This window comes from Exophiala mesophila (assembly GCF_000836275.1).
Source record: "Exophiala mesophila strain CBS 40295 unplaced genomic scaffold supercont1.2, whole genome shotgun sequence".
Taxonomy (NCBI): domain Eukaryota; kingdom Fungi; phylum Ascomycota; class Eurotiomycetes; order Chaetothyriales; family Herpotrichiellaceae; genus Exophiala; species Exophiala mesophila.
The window spans coordinates 1409509-1431033 of NW_015622505.1; the positions used below are offsets into that span (position 1 = coordinate 1409509).

At 50.9% G+C, this 21525-nt stretch overlaps 4 protein-coding genes across 6 annotated transcripts; 3 read left to right on the forward strand and 1 right to left on the reverse strand.

The window, feature by feature from the left end:
• Positions 1-3647: 3647 nt before the first annotated feature.
• Positions 3648-6737, forward strand: PV10_02392. 3 transcript variants are annotated; one of them, XM_016366703.1, is made up of 4 exons: positions 3648-4352; positions 4407-5301; positions 5355-5669; positions 5721-6737. In XM_016366703.1, exons 1-4 carry the CDS (start codon positions 4300-4302, stop codon positions 5922-5924), a joined length of 1467 nt encoding a protein of 488 aa, XP_016226221.1. In that variant the 5' UTR covers positions 3648-4299; the 3' UTR covers positions 5925-6737. The 3 variants fall into 3 exon arrangements, with proteins under 3 accessions (XP_016226221.1, XP_016226219.1, XP_016226220.1); XM_016366701.1 differs by having other exon boundaries at positions 3648-5301; XM_016366702.1 differs by having other exon boundaries at positions 5355-6737.
• Positions 6738-13963: 7226 nt separating this feature from the next.
• PV10_02393 (uncharacterized protein) lies at positions 13964-14995 on the forward strand. The gene has a single exon (XM_016366704.1). It carries the CDS (start codon positions 14192-14194, stop codon positions 14924-14926), a length of 735 nt encoding a protein of 244 aa, XP_016226222.1. The 5' UTR covers positions 13964-14191; the 3' UTR covers positions 14927-14995.
• A 475-nt stretch (positions 14996-15470) lies between these two features.
• Positions 15471-18441, forward strand: PV10_02394 (uncharacterized protein). The gene is made up of 3 exons (XM_016366705.1): positions 15471-16057; positions 16133-16620; positions 16673-18441. The coding sequence occupies exons 1-3, from the start codon at positions 15703-15705 to the stop codon at positions 18170-18172; spliced, it is 2343 nt and encodes a 780-aa protein (XP_016226223.1). The 5' UTR covers positions 15471-15702; the 3' UTR covers positions 18173-18441.
• Positions 18410-20959, reverse strand: PV10_02395 (uncharacterized protein). Its single transcript, XM_016366706.1, has 2 exons — positions 19451-20959; positions 18410-19366 (listed from the first exon to the last, which is right to left on the reverse strand). The coding sequence occupies exons 1-2, from the start codon at positions 20801-20803 to the stop codon at positions 19187-19189; spliced, it is 1533 nt and encodes a 510-aa protein (XP_016226224.1). The 5' UTR covers positions 20804-20959; the 3' UTR covers positions 18410-19186.
• Positions 20960-21525: the final 566 nt, after the last annotated feature.

Consider the following 21525-nt stretch of genomic DNA (forward strand, 5'->3'; position numbering starts at 1 on the left):
CGAATCGTTTGTCCGTGCGTCTGCCATTGTCAGAAATGCATTGGGTGCGGATAGGCTTCCCCCGACTGTTGAGTTACATCACGCACAGATCTCATTGACACAGGTGCCTCACAAGATCCCAACAGTTGGTGACTATTAGTCGCTCGAGTGTAGCTTATCTCTATTAATGGGGCATGGTGGAGGAGTGCCGCATCGAACTCTTCCCACCACCTGAAGCAATTTGATTTCTACGGATATGCCGTCCGGTGCAGCCCCAATCCACCCAAACCTTTCTGCAGTCAAGATTAGTTTGTGAGGTCCCTTGACAACAGATGCGCTCTGGCCGGCTCTCCAACTAAGATGTCTTTGAGAGTCCAGACCTCGCCAGCATGAGATTGTGCGACCTTGTGTGATGGCGGCCGACTAACATTATCGATCGGTTCATCTCGTATGCACGATTCCTGACAGCTGACAACATGCAGCCTCCCAGCCCATGGTTGACCATGATTCACGGGGGATAAATAGGGATATGTCAGCCAGCCTGATAAACCGTAAAAGAACTCAAACGAGGTCTATACACTGAGACAGGGAAAGTTCAATCGACGCTTGAGCCCAATCATCAACATGCCTCCACACATTCACCGCTTGTGGTGCATTGACACGAGGAGACCGGTTGCCCTCGTAATGTGGCAATTTCTGAACGCCGCAACATGGAACAAGAAAACTCACGAAAGATTAATCAACAGGAAACTCCTGCAGGGTACGACGACCACGCACGCCAGATGCTGTGGCTGACATATGCGTAGTACACATATAGAGTAATGGAAATCTCGGTTGAAATCTAACATCTTGAATCTCGCACGATGACCAGTCGATCCGAAGGTCAAATGCTTTATGGTTGTAGGTGATCGCGATCTGGAGATCATGATTCGTCGGAAGCGAGATCTGGCTTCCTTGGTGGGACCCGCGATACATTTATTGCCAGGTCGCAAGATCTCGATCACTTCAAGCTCCACGTGTCAAAATCCCTGTCGGTAATCTGAGTAGCCGTCATTGATCAACCTGGAGGGTTTGATTTTTGCAGACTGAGACAAAGTTTACGTATGGCGAGGGTTGTAAGGATTTCCCTCAGGGTCCCAGAAATGTATCATGATGATGCCCCTCAGTGTAATGTACTACTGTGTGTATGCGTGTCGTGGGTGTCTCGTGGGTGTCTGTGATTCTGTGACTGTTCTACCCCCGTTTTAGAACCTTGGACTTAACCTGTAAGCGAGCCAACAGTGGAGTTCGTCACCGCAGGATCGTGACACCTGAAACCGGGATCAATGAAAGCTAGGTACCCAGTCCGGGTCTGTTGTGGGGTCTCGGGGGATTCACCACAACCTGCTGGGTCACTGTCCTGAATGGGCACTGATGAGAGGGAATGGGGTCCGAGGGTCCACTGACACAGGCTTCTCTATGAAAGTGGTATGTGTGAGCTCATGGGATCTCATCAATCTGATCGGAAGCGAAGAATCGTGTGTGCTTACCCATACGCATAATGATATCCTATATCCAAGCGACTTTTACCCCTTGGACAGGCTTGGAATCGATAATAGAACGGTCAAGTGTGTGGCGAGTGTGACCAAAATGTGCGGCCACCGTACGAACAGGCGTTACGCAGACGCATTATTTGCCTGCGCGATCGAGATCCAGGTTTCCTAGGAGGGAAGGTGGACATCCTTGGCGCGTGCTGGCCGTTACGGAAAGCGCACTGTTCTTGAGCATATGGGCGCAGTTGGGCCCTGGCAGACCCCGTAGGCAAGAAGAATACTCACAATTGGTCTGCACGGGGGAGCCTGTCGCCTGGAGCCTTAGGCTGTTTTAGTGGCCCGTGTTGCTACAATAATGGGCCTTTCTGTACCCGAGCAGGTCCTTGTACTTGAAGGCGCGGCTGAGGCGCCTCGCTTAACCAGGATGTTGACGCTTAGTTGACCTCTGCCAGCCTCTGATTCGCCATCGCTGACGGAGAAATAAATCCCTTCAGTGATGGACACTACTCCGTAGGTATGGAGCCACTGGAGCTTCGTCGTCTTGACTAGAATTCACGGCATCTTCCGGCACGCCCTGGTGTCTTGCGACTATGACAACAACGAGCAAACCAGTCTCTTGATGCTCAGACTAAAACAGTGTGAAGCATCTCGTCAAGGGAGAGAAAGCTGCAAAAATGCCCCAAGATGGGCGGAGCGGGGATGGGTACCAGCAAGTTCTTAGACACCAGGTGTTGGATAGAGTAGAATAGAATAGCACTGTCCAGTCTTACAAGTCTCCGGACGGTCTCGATATCTGCAATAACTATTATGACTAGGCTTGAAGTGTTTCAATAATGTGTCCAACGTCGTCGAGAAACAATCACACAACAACAAATCCAGAGACGAGGTCCCCAAGCATTTTGAGCTCGGAAGCGATCGTGATTCATGCACCGCCGGTTGATGCACCCACCAGATCCAAACACCTTTTTTGGCCATGGCCCCATACCCTGAAACCTTGAAGCAAGCCTACGACATCCCCGGCACTCCTGGTCAGATCCTGTGGAGATCTCGACTCGCCAGGCAAGTGTCGACGCCATAGACGACCCCAACGTACAGTAGAAGAATTGGCGGAAGTTGTGGGATTGGATAAGCGTGGATCGCCCACCAAAATCAAGTCTGATGTGCATGTCCAAGTATAGATTGCCACCAAGCTTCACCAAGTTGACATCACACCATACGCTTAGGGCTTGTCAGCATCTTGTTACCCGAGGTATTGACTTGTCACTGGAACGGTGATTTCATCGGATCAAGTTGGTACCATGACACTGGATAGATCTAACGATGGATAGTTTGTTTTCTTCGGGGGCTATCATCTCACGGTGCTGGGCACGGGTCACCATTGTTCACTGGACACTGGCACGACTCTGAACGGGGAAAGTTCCTAGTCACTAGTCCAGTCCTTACGAGCAGAGTTGAATGGGCCCTGTAGCCTGTGAGGCCCCGGAGGGTCCGCCCAGCTGGCCAAAGTCGGTAGTGGGATCGATGGATTCACGAGACACTCGACAAGATCGAGAAGACCTCTGCGTACGCATACACATAAGCAGGCGAGGCATTGGGCGTCTCGGCTTACGGACGACTGCAGCTTTGTTGACAATTCAGGTGTGCCATAAGGGACTCTTGCCCCATCTGCGCCCGAAGAGCCCGCCGCAAGCCACCCAGTGCCACCGGCTCACTCCATCCTGCTACAACGCCTACGGAGTGATGCGGGTATGCCCATGGTGGGCCTGGGAGGGTAGGCGAGACACCAAATACCACCGACCAAACGTTTATCTCGCCCTTGAGAAAAGCCAAAGGAACCCCACTTTAGAGCCCAGGATGAGACCAAGGCAACCAAGCTTGCAAATTCACTTTTCTGCGCCGAGGGTTTTGCGGGTGTGTGGAAATAGGCTTGGGCTAGTTGGGTGTTGCTGCTCAAGGACCATGGTAGACGGTCCATAACCCATGGCCCGTACTCCCCTGGCCATGGGAAGAAAACCCCCAAGGCCGGGTGACGGTTGACGTGGGACTGGGGGATGGTCACGATTTGTGGAACTGGTGCCACCTGGGATTCTGCTGGTCAGGCTTTCTTTTAGCGCGATCTGGGTGTGCCCTCCGCCCATCTCGCTCTCTAAGACTTGCTCATCTTGCTCATCTTCCTTTCATCATCCGTCACCATTCATCCTCTCGACCCGATTTCTGCATTGCCGCCTGCACCCAAGTCCACCAGTGCACCACCAACACCACTACCACCACCACCGCCATCAACAACAACATCATTTTCACCATTGATTTTCAACATCCTTACCACCCACACTTCAATCTTGCTGCCATCAATCAATTCCTTACTTCCTCCTCCGGTTGTAGCTCTGAGCACCGCATCCTTCCGGTCGAAGCCACATCTTCCACGAATCCATCCAGTGCAGGGCCTCAGAACAAGGGTTGCATCCACAGAAAGTTCGACTAATCGACCAAACTACCAAGTCACACCACGGTAATAAGGTCTCTCAATAAAACAATTGCAGGAGCGGTCTTCAGTGAGAAGCGCATTACTACCTCGTCTCGAACACTGGCCAGGATACTGTGACATCTAGGCTGTGAGACAACCCCGCGAGGATATACTTTTTGGCAGCACATTGCCTGGAGTTGCCACTTCCTACTCGGTCAACGACGGTTTCTCGGCCCCAGGTCAGTCATACGGCGGCCCAGACCTCATGGTGACGCGGTACCTCGAGGGAAAGCACATCTGGTGAAAGAAAGTGGCACTTCGTGGATGCATCGAGCCAACGCAAGTATGGCTGCCATCGAAGTAGGCGCAAGGCCTAGGTATGTCCCCTTGATCAATCTGCACACTCCATCATTGACTTATCTGAACAACAGGGACACTCTCCCATCCATAAGCCATCTTCATTTCGACAAGTCTCACAATGATCACCATGATCGATCTCGGTACTATCTCGCCGAATCAGCCAACGCTCCCAATACAGCACCGTTGACCAGTCCAACAAGCATGCATTCTGGGCCTCCTCCGCCCTATTCATGTGCCCCATCTACTGCTCCTTCAGTCACCGCACTGTCTGGCTACATCTCTCCCCCGGAATCCACCACTCGACGATCTACTCGCGATGAAAAAGAGTCGCCAGGGTCTCGCAAATCACTTCCCTCGATCCACGAGGCTTTAGGCGCTCCACTTGCGGCCCCCCCTTCCCAGCATCAACCTTCAATGCCGCACTCGACAGGAATGGCACAATCATTCCCTGAAGCACCGCGGGGGCCTGTCAATCCATATTCGCAGTCGTCAGCGCCTCCCCCGGTGCTTCGAGATGTCTTCTCCGGAGGACACAAGACCCCATCTACCCAGGCTGAAGCAAACCAGCCAAATCCATCATACTCGCCGACCAGTGGTTCTGACACAAGACACTCAGTCTCTCACCATTTCGGATATCCTGGTTCTCCGCGGTCGCACGCCCCTCCGAGCTTTCGCTCTTCTTCGCTCGCCAACACTTCCTTTGGCGGCCATAACGAACCACCTCCTACCCGCTCCGAACCTGCCTTTGAAGGACAGCGTAATGGCTTTGCCTTTTCTCAATACAACAAGCCCACGCCGGCCGGATTTCCCCCGCCGCCTCCGTCCCATGAGCCCTACCAGTTCACTGCAGGGTCCAAACCAGAAGATCCACGGCCTCCCCATTCCCAACCTGGAAGTGAATCAACATACGGTGATACGGTCAAGCGACATCTTGATGTATTTGATGCAGAAATGGGCCTAGGAGAGGTATGTACCACAGTTGCCCCCATCTTTCAAGAGACAAATCTAATTTTGAGCAGATTTTCGAGGCTTCCTCGCGGACGTCCGACTTTTCTCGAATCTGGAGTCAGCGCTACCACTCGAACAATCATCCGGGATTCTTTCAAGAGTCGCTTCCTGGTTTACACGAGATTGATGATATGCTTCGACAGTCTCACCGTATCTTTGAGAACTTGACACATCTGCGAGAGGTTGTAGTGGCCCAGCAAACCGCCATGTCGGAGCAAAGGGCTCGTCTTGCTCGGGGAGGGCCAATGGATGAAGACTATCATGGGTTGTCTGATGACTACAAGAACGGAGGCTTCTCTGCCGGTGACGCCAAAAAACGGCGAGGCGTAAGTGATGTTGGTGTTCTCTCGCGCTATGGCAATGCTAATATGTCACAGAAGGCCGCACCTCCAGGTCGATGCCACAGTTGCAACCGAGCCGAGACACCAGAATGGCGACGAGGCCCAGACGGGGCACGGACACTCTGTAACGCGTGCGGACTGCACTATGCGAAACTAACCCGGAAAATGGGGGTCAACAAAGCTGCAGCTATGAGTGGCTCCAATCTGCGACCCAAAAGCCTTGATTCGACGAGACCATAAGGTCATGGGCCGAGTCGATGATTGGTGTCGAGCATAATGAAGACTAAGAGGGCTGTTGGTGTGCAGGCTCAACCAGGAGCCTGACGACGAGACTACGAGGGAATGATTGATTGGGAATAGTTACGGGACATATTGGGATTTTGGCGTTTAGTCGGCGATCTGGATCCTTGTCGTGCATTTTGGACCAAATACGAAGCGACGCATTTATTGATGCAATGTACAGACGAAGACTGGAGCGCAGGAATTGGGAAAAGCTTTTGGAATCGGCGTCTCTTGCACAGTGCGATGTCTTATTAGAGAACATCCAAGGGAGCATGGGCGTGAAAACGTCGTCTGGGAGATGTGATGTTATTCTTATACCCTGACGGCAGCCTCAGCAGAGGCAAGGAGCATTTTGGCTCCCTTGAAATACTACGAGATATTGTTATTGCTTAGTGGCCACGAGAGGACACGGGGTTGTGATGAAAGAGAAGGGATTGAGTGGTCAAGGTGCTTGTACATGGTTGGATCTATATTTTGAGGGCGGAGACATTTATTGGTTACAAAGTCAAAGGCATTCTACTCATTAGAGTGTTGCTGGACGGGAAAAGGCGTTGAGAGAGAATTGGTGCGCAGCCTCTGTGCTGCAATCGACGAACAATGACAATTTGTTCCGACTTTCCGAGAAACCTTTTGCTTGCTCCTTTTTTACGACGATTTCATAAGAATGTGAAGATGACTGGCCATGGCCATGACCACGATTGACCAGGGCCTCGTGGGACGGTGGGTCGGGCAATTCTGGGTTTATATGTGGAGTGGAGGGGGAGGGCAGTCTGAGTGCTTGAGATTACCAGAGGCTTCTGGCAATATCGCTCGCTCTCTTGAGAGGGCGAGGGATGGCAGATGGGGTGTTGCAATGGTGCAACACGTTGTTCAGGTGATTGTGTGGGCCTCGAGATCCGTCATACCATGTCCTACTCGGCATGAATCGTGACTTGTTGCATGGTCAGTTGTGTCGGAGCAATCAACGAGCTGAGCTCCTGTCCTAGCCATGGTGCTGGCTTGCTGTCGTAGTTCAGCCATGAGGCGTCATTATTCAAGTCTAGACCTGAGTTCGAGTGGCACTGCCCCTCATGGATGGGCAAGTAAGCTCGGTAGGGGCCCATCTTTTGCCATCCAGCGCTGGTGGGTTGGCAGACTGGATGCAGACTGGGGGGAGAAGAGGGAGAATGGAGGGACCAGAAGGAGGAGGGAGGAGCAGCAGCAGCAGCAGCGGGTGCAGGCAACGGAGGGGAGGCACTGGAGGCAGTGGAGGTCACCACTGTAACGCAGGGAGGCATTTTTTGGGTAGACACACGTCTGTACCTAGTGTGAAGTTGTAATCGACGAGGTATTCAATTATGAACGATCACACCACTACCTCCACTACTGGTATCTTTTCCATCTCAATGGTCGGTATGGCCAATGAGCAAAGGCTATTGAGACCCTGGCTCCGGATTGTGTCACGGTTGACCTGCAGCGACACGACGCTTGGCCGTCAAGCCAGTTTGACTACGAGTACCCTGCGGGGCTTCTTGGAACCTCGGGGCAGCATTCAAGTCGAGTTTAGTTGGACTTTTGGTCGCCGTCCGGGTAGAAATGGCCGCCTGGGGAGCACCCACTATGGTGCTTTCTATGATCGTCTCGACATTGATTTACCTGTACTCCGTACAGTGGGGGGAACCACAAGACCCTATGCCCAGGAGCCAGTACCTAGGTACCTATTTCTGCAGGCCTACCATTCACTAAATAGGGTGCCACTGTGCTTACGGAGTAGGTTTGTTTCGGTGCGCCCCCTTCCCCGAGGCAGAGGGCGGAGGGGCGCCTCGGGCCCTCCACGGTAGGGGTGGGGGTTTCCCTGGGGTCCGCCCGAGATGCAACCAATGCGACCGATGATCGGCGCTACCATCGAGCGATAGCCTTTGGCACCACAATCCTTGACGCACCTCGCAAGTCAAACCATCTCGACAAATAGATTGGAGCAAATTCTTGTCAAGTCAGGTCGCGTATCACATCCGAACACTAGACCGCGAGACGGCAGTTTGCTGAGTTTTGTCGACTCATCATCGCCTCTCGACAGAAATAATGAACAATGATCAACAATCTATCCAAACAAGCAGAGTTTTCATGTGTTTTCGGGTCATGCCGCCGCCTCCTCAAAGCTTCATCGTGATATAGTGTGGCATTTATATTAGAATGTGAAAACAGTACGCATACACGGCCGTGATCGTGTAGCTTGTGGGGTGGCCGGAACGACAAGTTGGCCCTTGGCGAAATGTCAGTCTTGCTTGTCGTCCAGACAGTGTCTTGTCTAGACTGGGGGCTCACTGGTCTATCTCAAGATTGGCTCAGGGGAATGCCCACTGCATATCATTGCTCAAATAATCACCCGTTTTGATGCCTGACCGTTGATCATCGGACAGATCCTGCGGCGCCGTGCATGAACGAGGGTCCGCCCGAGCACCGAGTCAAGACCAGACGGCGGCAGATCCCTTTGACTTGAGTTGGTCCGGACGCTTGCCTGCAGATCATACGAGGCTGAAAGGACAACAGCACGACAGACAGACTTCCGTCTCCGACGCCCCGGCCATTGACCATCCGCCCTGCCGCCGTTGAAAAGTTTAACGCTAAGCTGACAGCAGTCAATTGACAGTAAAAGGCTATTACTATTCATTTCTAGGATTATCATCCGACGACTTGATCTCGATACAGAGGTTTTACATACATACATACATCGACCACAAAGCGTATCGTGCATGTGCATCCTGCAGCAATCCACTCCAATCTACACAGGAGCAGTAGATCCCTCATAATTGCCACTACTGTCAAGGTTCAAGTCATCCTCAAGGCCAGAGATTGTCCCGTCACGAGCATCCGTAGCACGCGTCGGTATGTACATACAGTCCTGGATACTTGGGGGATCATCATCACCTACCACTTTGTGTCACCTCCTGTACCATCCTAAGAATTGAAAACCTATAGAACAACAAATCCCGGTGAATCTAGTCCCGCAATCCCCACCACATGCAATCAGAGTCAAATCCCCATTGATTGATTGGCCAGTGGCCATTCAGACTGAGGATTATTCAATGTCTAGATTCAGCAATAACGATGTTGGCAATCAAAATTAGGGGTCTTGAACCTGGAACCTCTGGTGCCTCTGCTGTGTGATGCCTGTTGTCCGTCACCTCTTTCCGTCTCTTTTTTTTGTTCCTGCCACTGTCCATGAATGGCATGGACCGTGGACCATCAATCGCCCCTGCCTCTTGAATTGTCAACCACGGTTGAGGGAGTATTACGTCATTAGGCGTTCCTTCTCCTTCCAATCGAGTCCCCAGGCTCCTCGGCCCACCACCGCCTCTCCTGCCTGCCCTGCGCAGCCGCAGGCAGAAAGACACGCTGACCTTTTGCCGACCACCTCGAGATCCATTCATCCACGTATCATCTTTCATTTTCGTTGTTTGATTGACCTTCCACCCCAACTCATATTCCCTGCACTAAGCCCGCCATACTTGTAGTCCAAACGGGTACATTCCTTCCTCCGTTTTCTTCTCGGATCCACTTAATCCTTCAACAATATGGGTGCCGTCTTGCAGACCCTCCTTGGCCGTTCACGCCGTTGAAAGGTCGTTGTATCTGACTCGCCGCCACCACGGTCTGCGACCCGTCAAACCCCATCGCGCTTGTGGTTTGGCCAGCATCCTTGTCACCGTGCCACCGTGCTACTGTATGCCTACACGTACAGCGCAATCAGGCGATGAGATAGCGCACTGCCATCGACAACGACATGTCTACTCATCCACAGTCGGCGATGCTAGCTCCAGTGTCCTAGTCCCAACACAATGCCAGACACCCATAACGCCCGTCGCCGCACCGTTAGAACGCGGCTGAGACTCATCAACCCCTAGGGCCCGGGCCAGTGGCCCCTTTGGCCCCTTGTGGAAAGCCCCTTCCTCCCTGGCCCTTTCAAGTTCCCTATGGCTGGACGAGTTCTTGTCCTCAACTCCACAAGGCCGTTGGCGCAATGAACTCTTCCAGATGCCGCCAACCGTTCTCTGGAGCCCTGTATCTACTCCGTACAGAACCACTACGCATACTCCACCAAAGCTTTCGTGCCCAGAGACCAAATCTTGGAACCTTGACCCCTCGTTCGCATTTACGAGTGTCCGGCTTTCAGGAAAATTCCCAACAGGACCTTGCCACTCACCCACTCCACCGCCATGATATGGTCATTTCCTGTTTGGCAACTCGCCATCCGAGACGTTCCTGGGAGATAACATCAACACTGGGAAAGGTAGGTGCATAACTTGAAGTTTCCCATCCGGTCACCTGGTAAGTCTATCATCTGGGGCTGGTCAATGTCGCCCACCTGGCCTGTCATTGGGCAACATTGTCGGATCCTGCTAGAACGCTTGTGGGCAATGAATATTTTGGATTCCGTATTTAAGTACACCCTTACAAATCTAGAGGGGCTAACAAGACCCACCGATTAGCCTACTCGGACCTCGATGTGAACCTCTCTGATACTCCATTTGCTACAGGTCTGCAACTTTTGCTACTACTGATGAATCAAGCCCACCTGATCCGCCAATTCAGCCCCTGGTACACCGCGAGCTCTGGGCCGTCGCCTACGAGGTTAATTGCGTATCCACGGTTCCCGTCATACGGGTCATGCAGAGCACTGACCATCACGTCCGTACGAGTGTATGTACTGATTGACGTCTCCCAGTTGTCTCGCGTACAACATCGACCTGCTTCTTATGATAACACTGTAACCGAAATGACCTGGCTTTGAAGCGAGATGTATGACAATCTCAAAGCGGCAAGTCGATGGTGCTTTTGCTCCAGAACAGAAACTTTTTTGGCCCGATGACTCGATCTTGGATCCTTACGGGTTTCCAATCCGTTCGTCAACGAATACTCCCGCCTTCGATGAAAATCTTGAGCTAGGGCTCCTCGGAAAGCTTCCAGACCTAACAGGACGGCTGCAAGACGGCGGACTGACCCATCAACTCCGTACTTTGCAGATAATTGCCCACTTCCGCTTAGATCCACACCTCTACTCCGTTCTCGCAGGTTGGAAAAGATCTACCTATCCACAAGTGCCCTTATGCTATCCACTAACATGACATGGTCCACCCAGGCATCCGATTCGGTTGCACTTACAAGATGTCAGCCCTCTCTAACCGGGGTTAATACTCATATGTACTGTAAATTTATCATATTGTTGACCTGGAGGAAAACAGATGGTACCAGGACCATATTAAAATGATTTTCAGCTGCCCAGCCACACTACATACAGTACAATTATGGTCTCACCAGCATTTTGAAATCACAAACTATTCAGAGCCTAACCGCGATTCCACACAGCCATGATGGCTTCTGCCTTGGACTCGGCTGAGACTTGCCGATTGAAGCGGAGATGATCCTCGCGACTCGGCCTGTGTCATGTCAATAATGAACTCTGCAATTTCTCATCTTGGCTTGTCCCAGGCAAACCGCTTCTCACATGACACAAAAGGACTTGACGAGGCAGGCACCTCAGTTCTGCAAGTAGCTTGATACAGCCCTTAGCCTCCAGGTAATGGTTCACGCTCTCAATAGAACCTGGTTGTCTGTGATGCTGCAAACATGATCACTTCAGGCACAAGTTTTGACTGAATAACCATAACATTGGTAAGCACATCATGATTTCCGCGTGGCATGAGTCTTCGTTTAGTGTTTGCTTGATGTATCGGTTTGCCCATGGTTGTGCTTTGACCAAGTGATGCGGTCTCTAGGTTTGATATCAAGATGATGTTTATTCTGCCCTTTGTCCATGCTGATTTTCTGTCTTCTGTCGATCCTGCATCAAGAAATCAAGGGTCTGGTATAGTCCAGTCCTAAGATCCGTGGCCACAGACAACGGGCGTGAGTAGCGGTCACGATGACCTCGTTGATTCTGAGGGGATATGAAAACGTGGTTCAACCGATGACACCCTTACTTGAACGTCTGTCTGAACAGTCATCAAAAATGACGGGCGTTGTGGTTCATGACGTGGTGATTGTGACCTGGTTGGAGGCCTCCAGAGATAGAGATGAGTCTTATGTGTCTGCGTTTGCCCTGCCAGAAGATATAAACCGGGGATATCTTCCATCAACCCTTCGTTCTCATTTCTAATCGGTTCAAAATTATCTCTATATCTGCATCTATAGTCTATTCACAGCAAAGATGATGTTGAACATGATCGTCCCGCTGTTGCTGCTGTTGCTGCTGACAGCGACCGCATCGTTACACCCCGACCATCGCACCCATCGTCACCTCACAGTTGCAAGGACGCTATCGACCCGGCAGGAAGGGCAGGAAGGGCAGGAAGGCCCGGAACCCTGCCAGTACAATGAATCGATTTTCCAGATCGATGAGCAATACAATGGCACTAGATGCCCGGGCAATATCCAAGGTGTCAACAATAATTGCCAAGTTGTTTTTACAGACTATACCAATACAACATGCAATGCCTGGTGTCAAGGCCGTACCCGCTTCTTCTATGGCACTGAACGTCCATTCGTGAACCCAGGATACTTTGTCGGCCCAGGTGATGCCTCTATCACTCCTCTACACCACATGATCTATCGAGATATATCAAGGAAGATTACGTGGGACAATTATGACGTGATCCATGCAGGGGTATGTCAACTATCGCCATTCACTTTCAGGGACGTGACATGATACTGATGATGTTTTACAGACAGCTGGAGGAAATGAAGTCGTCGGCTGCGGCATTGCAAAGGCTTCCGAGATGACCCTCACGCTACAAGATGGGCAGTGTGGCTACTACAGCTTTGTTCCAATTCTTCGAGAGGTCTGTGGAACCAGGACCTGGGGTTGGAACTGCAGTGATCCCCACAATGTTCACAACGACCTCAACATTTGCTCTACATCTCTCCAGAGACATCTGGACCCCGAAACGGACAGCGAGGGAACAGAGTCTTGGCCTGGCTTGCCTCATTTGACAGGTGAAACCATATTCATCGGAACAAATTGCTCTACCCATATGCCTCTGCTGAAGGAGCAGCAAGAGCAGACCAACATCACTGGCCAGGTGGCTCTCCCCAACGATGTTTACAAGACCATGGCCCAACACTGGAAGAGACAGGCAGGCCTGGGAAATAAAACCGAAGACGAGACTGAGGTTGACACTCCAGAACCAGATTGCGATTGGTCTCGTGGGGTTGCCTATGCCAAAAGCTGTCTCAGTATCATTTCTTATGTGGCAACCACGGCCAACCTGACGGGACCGGCTGTGTACGGGAATGCAACCAACCACACAACGATATTTGTAAGTCACGACGGACATACTTGTGGTCTAAGAACTCTCTTTTACTGACTTTGTCCTGTCTCAGCGCGACCGTGACCCTGGCTGCGACATTACCTTGTACCAGGATGAGAGATGGACGCTGGCCACATGTAAAGACAACATTTCATACCAGGAGGTGTATGCAGCGGTTCAAAAGATTGTGGACAAATGCACCTATGAAAACAACTGGGTTCATGGAATTCAAAAAATCCGAGAGTTGGGAGACTGTGGCTCGAGTATCGGTATAGGGCGCAAAAATTCTCATTTTGGGCCTTCATATGGAGGGCTTCTTGTCTCTTTGTAATTCATTTACTGGCCTACTGGTGCGGCCAGACATAGCCAAATTGTATGTCGGCACATAATGATAATAGCGATAACGTAGTTAATTGGCACGTCCATTATTTGGAATGCTGACAATATAATCAAAGAAGCCCGGCTATTCATTGATGGGTACAATGGAAAGGAAGTTGACCCCTCGACGGTTCAGCCTTGCGGTGACAGAGGTTGTGATGACAAGGCTTTGATGCATACGAGATAATTTAGTACTAGGTATACACTAAGCACGGTAAGAAACTTAAAATGGTATAGATCGACAATCTCAAAATGGTTCATAAACCTTCATGTTACACCAGGGTGCGTGACTCACAAATCGAATCTCTCGATCTACATGAATCATTAATGTCGAATGCCACATACAAAAGCCTCGGTGTTTTGAGTGCGATGATTAATTTAACCGCACCTGGTCTCGAAGCTAGTCAAGGTATTGCACCCTCCAACACTTCTCGCTCTGCCGCATAATTTGAACGAGGGGCCCTGGAAGGAACGAATTCACTCGGTCAGCTGGTCACTCGTCGGTGGGAGAATCACTTCTATCTCGGTTCTCTGTGACATCCAATACGAGTCACGGCGGCCATGGCAAGTCTGAACGGTACACTAGGAGACAAAACAGTGACACTAGGGCCCAACGACAATGGTGTTGTCCCAGAGCAAGAGTATCGCCGCCCAAAGATCACGACTGGCACCTCAGAAGAATACCGTCAGCGCCTGGCCGAAATCAGCTCGCGTGCTACGGTGTCAGATCCTCTGAACATTCTTTTTGAGCGGGACAAGGTCGGAGGCGCACCAATTGAGGTCGAGCCAAGCACATTGTACCGGAGTTCGTTGAAACGATTGGAAGTCAAGGTGGCAGCCGGGGCAGTGATTGTGGAAGCGGCCAATTTTGCAGCTGCAGCATGCTGGCAACCGCCGAGCGCTGTTCCTGACCCTCTGAGCGAAGCAGAGATTGTGCAGATGGAGAAGGAACGGCCGGTGTTTGCGAACTTCGTGCGCCAGAGTCAGGGCATCCTGAATAACTACTTAGGGACAAAGCAGAAGCCATATCTGTTGACCTTGATGGCGAGAGATCCCAACAGGAAGGACAAAGGCGCCGTGAGGGCTGTGATCGAACCTTTTGTGGAGAAAGCAAAACAAGAAGGGGTGCCCTTGTGGCTCATTGCGGGCAATCAGAGGGCCCGAGATGTCTATGGATGGCTGGGCTTTCGTGAGGTCCAAGTCTTTTACTCTTATCCTCATCCACGGAAGCCTCAAGATGAGGGAATCCCTAGCTGGTGTATGGTCGCCAATTATCCTCCAGAGTCCCCTTCTTAGATTTATACCTACATATGTCGGACCCTAAGCCAATGATATAGACAGTGGCATATCGCTGCTGCATAGACGAAGATTCAACAAAAGAAGATTCTGTGCTAAACCTTCTTTCATCTACTTAGCGCCCTACGACATTTCTCAGCGTGGTCAGAATTAAGGCCACTCTCTGACGATGCGTCAAAGCCTTCAAGCATCCCCAAAACGTCATATACCAGTATATAATACTCACAAGTTGCCCACCCACAATGTGAGCAAGCTTCCTTTCACTCGCCCTACGAAAACTCTGGTGTTGCTGGGTGCTCCTTCCTCCGCCGGACATGAGCAGGCCACGGCAGGTGCACACTCGTATGATCATTAATTCTGAGTGGATCGCTCCTTCCGATTCAGTCAAGAATTAGCGGGGCCTGCCCCGGGATAGACTCGTGGTATGTCACGTGACATTCCGGGTGCCTGAGCCACGACAGCTCCTTCCCCCACATTTCCCCATCTTTACAAAGCTGACTCAATTTCTTCTGCTGGATCAATCTCTGTAAAACCACAAACTAACACCGAGTCTCACGATTTGCCACGGATCCCCGAATCAAGAGGCTTGCTCTCAACCCTTGTCTTGAGTGGCCGTGTGATCCGAGAAGTGTCGCGAGCAAATCTTCTCTCTAGGCCGGTTATCGTTCGGCTAATTTCATCGAATCGTCTCCTCCTTCCTCCCTCCACTGGTCGACAAGGCTTCACAACAAATTCCTGGAGTATAGAGTCATTCTCAACATCGTGCTGGATTCTCGATGGGACAGGACGAGGAACCCTCCTCGTCCAAGGACGCAGAAGCCGAAAGACCCGTGAAGAAGAGAGCATCACAGGCTTGTCACCACTGTCGAACACGCAAGGTCAAATGTGACCTCGTCAAGTCGGGCGCCCCGTGCCACAACTGCAGTACTGATGGCATTGAATGTATTGTGACCGAGTCGCGGCGAAGCAGGAAATTCCGACTCCAGAAGCGACAGCTCGTCCGCCCAGGAACCATTCCTATTCTTCCTCAGACCCGAGCTGTGTCAGCTACATTCGACGACGATCACTTTGCCAAAAACTCATCCATCCCGCTCGCTCCCGTGGGTTCTTTTCGAAGCCCGTCTAGTAACGGTATGACAAATCCACCTCTTCACCTACTTCGTGCTCGCATCCTCGTCTGAGACACCGCTGACCTTCTTTCCATAGACCGGGACTCTCCCAACGTCCCACAAAATCGACCACTGAGAAATCCTTCTTCTCCGTCTTATACTCCAATTCCAAACCCGTCGAATCGTGCTCAGAGTCACCATGGCGCCGAAGGTACTCCTTCCAATTGCCATGGCTCCTTTGCGACAACAAATCTTCCATCATATGTGCGGCCCCCGCGACCAGACTTCCGATCTGATGACCTGGATTTCCTCGCCCGTCGAGGAGCCTTGTCTGTTCCGGATCAAGTCCTACGAGACCAACTGATCCGATCTTTCATTCTTCATGTCTACCCTCATCTTCCAGTAATTGATCTACAGGAGTTTCTGCAGTGCGTTGATGGCTCCGACCCCGATGCTCAAATGAGCCTACTGCTGCTCCAAGCTGTCATGTTTGCGGGCACCGCGTATATCGACATACAGTATCTGCAACAAGAAGGCTTTAGTGATCGACGAACTGCTCGAGCAATGTTTTACTCAAAGCTCAAGGTATCAAATAATGTTCGATCATTCCACAGATATCCTTGCTGACCCATCTCAGTTACTCTATGACTTTGACTGGGAGGCCGATCGCATCACGCTGATCCAGACCATCCTACTTCACGCCTATTGGTATGTTTCAGAGAACGACCCAAAGGATCCATGGCACTGGCTTGGTGTCGCCATTTCATTGGGAATATCCATAGGACTGCCCCAAAAAGAAGCCTACCCGAGCAAAGACCCAAAAACCCGTCGCTTGTGGAGAAGACTTTATTGGGCAATCTTCGTTCGAGATCGCCTCATGGCCATCGCCACACGAAAGGCCATGAGATTCAAAGAGGAGGACCTTACCCTCTCGCCGTTGACACTCAATGATTTTGATCACTTACCCATAACAACAAACATTCGAGCCCTTCATGACTGTCAAATTCTCAATGATGCTCGCACACGAGTCCTTCTCTCCGACCTCTTCATTGTCAGTGTCAGCCTCATGTCTCTGATTGGAAAAATTATATCCAACCTGTATGTCCTCCAAGCGCATGGGTCTTCGACTACAGAGGTAATCATGTCATATGCCCCCAAGAAGTCGCACATTAATCCCAAAGTTGTCCTTAAACTACAAGAGGAACTCAACCAATGGGAGAGAGCATTACCGCCGACATATCGTGCAGATGTAAACTACGATCAGAGCCAACCCAATGCTCACTATCTCCACACCCATCGTTCTATCTTAAGATTAAAGTATTTGTTGGCCACCGAAACATTACACCGCCCACAAACTCTGTTAAAACGAACACCAGATCAATCATTCCAATTCCTCCAACAAAAGTCACGGACCAAAGTTCGCGAAGCCACAACTGAGATGGCAGAGCTGTTTGAATCGCTTCAGGCCCACGACCTGGTCCGACTGCTTCCTCCGATCTCGATTTCATTCTTGCTACCCGCGATCGCTTCGTTTCTCGTCGAGATCAAGTCCTCGGGCAAGGGGCCAGACGACCCCCCGGCCCACCATTTTCATCAATGTATCCGCGCATTGCTGAATCTGAAAGAAATCTGGCCTATCGCTGAATCCGCATGTTTCTTGGTGGGGCAGATGATCACTAACAGCCAAATTGGGGCTGCGAGAACCCTGGGGCAGAATGATCACCCACTTGCATCAAACGAGGTCTCCCAAGATTCTAGAGAGAGTTCGGCAGGACAAAACCTAGCGTCGGCAATGGACCAAGACATGGTACCCACGAACGATAACCAAAGACTCCAGACCCTTGAGCAGCAAGCCGAGATACCTGGCATCGCTGTGCCAATGATGGACATGTCCTACTCGCCTGGCATCATTCCTCTAGACCCTGCGGCTTGGAATGATCATATCCCCTGGACCATGTCTGAATTCGGATTTGGAGATGATTTCTTCCTTGATGACCGTGAGCTTTACATTGATCCTTCCATGGCCGCTTTTCACACCACCGAGACGTACGATGGATCAATGTTGCATTTTGGTCACAACAACTCTGGGAATTTGACAGCAGGCATACAGGATACAAACTCGTTTGGACAATCTTGATGAATGCCATGGCCCAGGATTAAACCTCATGACGCAAAAGAGGAAGAGAATGTATAAACAGAGGAAAGGATCAAGGATCAGGAAACCCAATATGTGGACCAATCAGGAAGACAGAATGCGAATGGGAAATTTGGATGCGCACGTAATGAGCAATGATCATGCACCATGGCGCACAAAGGCAGATTGATATAGAGGCGTTCTCTGATCAAGGGTCGCATTTGTATGGTCCTGCTACACCATCTGCGAATAATACAGGACATATTGGGGTATGGTTTAATGTGAATGATGACGATCATCTGCATTCATACACAGGGAGTTGGGTAGGATGATCCTGAAGCGAGAAGACAATGCGAGATGGCATATGTGCCTACCCTGCCATTTCATCTGATGCTTGGGTAGCGGTAGGGCTTTACAGAAGCGCATTACAATAATGAAAACATAAAGACAACATGAATTTCCATTGGTATCATTTCTTGCACGGCGTCCAAGCAGTATCCATCTAAAATGTCCTTCCCCAGATTTGAATGATGGTTGATTGTTGGGGAGGTGTGAGGGAAGGTTGGGTATTGGTCTCGCTAAGTACCAGACTTAATGAAGAGGTTGGTGGATGAATAGAATGGTCCTTCTAGATGACGAGAGACCAGGCTTGCTTAGACTGGGTCGAGCTAGGCAAGGCCTGAAAGACGTCGGGGCGCGAGAAGGGTGATAATCTTCTAACAGTCGAGGACAATACCACGAGTAAATGGAGGATCAGATGGCAATCGTCCGGAAATCGAGACCCGTTTTTGCCGTGAAGAAAAGTCGTCATTCGAGGTTGGAGTTGGAAGACATGGAATTCCCGGATTGGCCAATTCTACATCCTATCACCCAGCAGTCGTTGGGTCTGTTGGCAGACCTTGATGTCTCGAGGCCAGCAGGCTGTTTTCAGCAGCTACCGCAGACCGAGCGAGGCAGGCCTGAAGAAAGCTGGTGCTGAGGCTCTTCCTTTTCTGGCGAGTAGACCCTCTGCATAGATCAAGAAGGTGGAGTGGACGTTCCCTTCTCCCGACCGTGGCCAAAGTGATGACGGTGAGATGATGCCCCGGTGTCCTTGTCCTTTTCTTTCTCCTTTTTCTTTTCTTGCTTCTTCATAGACTCGGCCATGAGTTGTTCAAAGGCCATGAAGTCACCTTCTTCATCGGGGTCTCGTTCAGCCTAGAGATTCGGGTGTCAGTTTGAGAATCTCTTACGGGATAAAGAGGAGAGGTCCGTGAAAGAACGCCGAGAAATAAAACTTACCTTTTGATAGATGGTACCAATGAGAACAAGGGCATGAGCACGATCCACGCGTTTCTCCAATTTGACGTTCTTATCGTTCAGGATCTTGTCACACACTTCGCGCAGTACGCCCTGGATTTCGAATCTCGAGCCTCGCCAGGCGGCAGCTAGGATCTTGCCCGTGACTTTCCGTTCGTACTCGGCCTTTTTCTCATCTGTCCAGTCGGCACCGCCTTTTTCTTCTAGCTTGGCCATTTCCTCCATGGTCAATTGAGCATCGATTGCAGTTGAAATTGTGTTCCATGTGTCTTTGGCCAGCGTTCCCTTATCCTTGAGGCGCGAGAAGAAACCAGAGATGCCTAGGAATTTCTGCGATTTGAGGAAAGATGTGGCCTTTTGTAGGTATGTCTGGCCCACCGAGTGCAGAATCTCAATACCAAATGACTCCATCTTGAGATTTTCAACTTCCAACCGTGTCTTTTCTTGGAAGGCATGGGTCACGTCGGCGCCCTTATCGGTCTCGGTCCACACGCTCACGCGATCGATGAGTTTCTTGGCTAGTGTATCGACTCTTTCTTCACGTTGCTTTCGTCGTTCGCGTTCATAGGCTTCAAGTTTTTCTCGTTGCTCCTTGGTCAGGCCGCCCTTCTTTTTCTTCTTTTGTAGGTCCTTCTCTTCTTGCGTCAGACCGGCGGCGTCCATACGCGCGTCTTCTTCAGAGCGGTCCATAATCGCTTGTTGGCCGGCATATCTTCGTGGAGTGCTTGTGCCAGAGGCGGGCTTTGCGGATGAGGAGCTTGGTGTATCTTCACCTGACACGTATGGAGGTGGTGGTTGCGTGCTTGATTCTGCACTTGCTTCAGCTCTTGCTTCCTTCTCCTTGTCTGATAGACCAGATTCCTCTGCCGCTGCGCCGCTGAGGCCGGCAGCCGTGGCAGCCGTTGCTTCGTCTACCTTGGCATCGTGGACATTGAGTTTCTCTTCTGCAGCTTTGGCGAGCTCTTCCTCTTCCATTTGTTCAGACGCGATATCCATAGTGTGTGTCAGATCTTTCAGAAGTGAGAGTTCACCAATGATGTCAACAAAGGCGTCGCCTCCAAAGATCATAGAGAAGAATTCTGAAGGATCTTCGAAGCCTTCTCGAGGCATCGCTTGTTCTTTGCCATATTTATCATAGGCTGCTCTTGTGTCTTTGTTGGAGAGAACTTGGTAGGCTTCGCCGACAGCCTGGAATCGTTCGTGAGCCGTCTCATCGCCAGGATTTTTGTCAGGGTGAGTGGTGATTGCAAGTTTCCGATAAGCCTTTTTAATCTCGAGTTCTGAGGCGTCAGGTTTGACGCCCAGCACGTCGTAATATGCCGTGTCGACAACCATGGCGGAGATCAGTCAAGGACGACGTAAACAAGATGAGGGAGAGGGTCGATGGAAGGAGTGTGGTGGTTATAGAGATTGTTGTTTAGCCTAGAAATGAGAATATGAGGGGCCGCGTGTGCCTGGATTTCTGTTGGAAGAAATCATGTGAAGTCTGACTGTCTACGTAAGTAAGTGAAGTCATCGGTCCAAGCAGGTGCATCCAGAGGGTGCAGACGAGTTAGCGCCTAGACTGGAGGCTAGGGACCTAATCGTACCACGCCCCTCGGCCTACCCTCAACCCCAAGAGTCATACTTGGCTTACCTAACCACTCACGCTAGGCATGAGGTCCAATGCCTCACGATTTATTTGCCCACTTACATTAGGTCACGTTCTGGGGTTTCCTCACTGCCACCTCGGCCTATGTCTCTTCTTGACCTGAGGGACAGTACTCAGCAGGCTTATGAAATGACGCGTTCAAAAATTGTCATCAGCACTTTCTTGGCTTCCTGATGATTCACGGATTTCTTGGAAGTCTGCGTCTCTAGGTACTGATGTCTATATTCGGTATCTTCAAATGTAATGGATAGATGGGTTGATGGCGGTGATGGTGGCACCGTAGATTCACCAGACCCCTAATTAACCTTGTTTTTTGGTGGCCGAGAGAGAGAGAGAGAGAGAGACTCACGCCGCTACCGGGCCATTCTCTTGCCCGGTTGCGGTGGCCCGAGCGCTCTCCAATCCC

Excerpts from the sequence above, each read along its gene's own strand:
- PV10_02392 (XM_016366701.1), top strand. The coding sequence starts at position 4,300 with ATGCATCGAGCCAACGCAAGTATGGCTGCCATCGAAGTAGGCGCAAGG. Across the intron at positions 5,302-5,354 it reads CAGAAATGGGCCTAGGAGAG|ATTTTCGAGGCTTCCTCGCG; the intron begins GTATGTACCACA and ends AATTTTGAGCAG. Across the intron at positions 5,670-5,720 it reads ACGCCAAAAAACGGCGAGGC|AAGGCCGCACCTCCAGGTCG; the intron begins GTAAGTGATGTT and ends AATATGTCACAG.
- PV10_02395 (XM_016366706.1), bottom strand. The coding sequence starts at position 20,803 with ATGGTTGTCGACACGGCATATTACGACGTGCTGGGCGTCAAACCTGAC. Across the intron at positions 19,367-19,450 it reads TTGGTACCATCTATCAAAAG|GCTGAACGAGACCCCGATGA; the intron begins GTAAGTTTTATT and ends CCGAATCTCTAG.
- PV10_02393 (XM_016366704.1), top strand. The coding sequence starts at position 14,192 with ATGGCAAGTCTGAACGGTACACTAGGAGACAAAACAGTGACACTAGGG.
- PV10_02394 (XM_016366705.1), top strand. The coding sequence starts at position 15,703 with ATGGGACAGGACGAGGAACCCTCCTCGTCCAAGGACGCAGAAGCCGAA. Across the intron at positions 16,058-16,132 it reads TCGAAGCCCGTCTAGTAACG|ACCGGGACTCTCCCAACGTC; the intron begins GTATGACAAATC and ends TTCTTTCCATAG. Across the intron at positions 16,621-16,672 it reads TGTTTTACTCAAAGCTCAAG|TTACTCTATGACTTTGACTG; the intron begins GTATCAAATAAT and ends GACCCATCTCAG.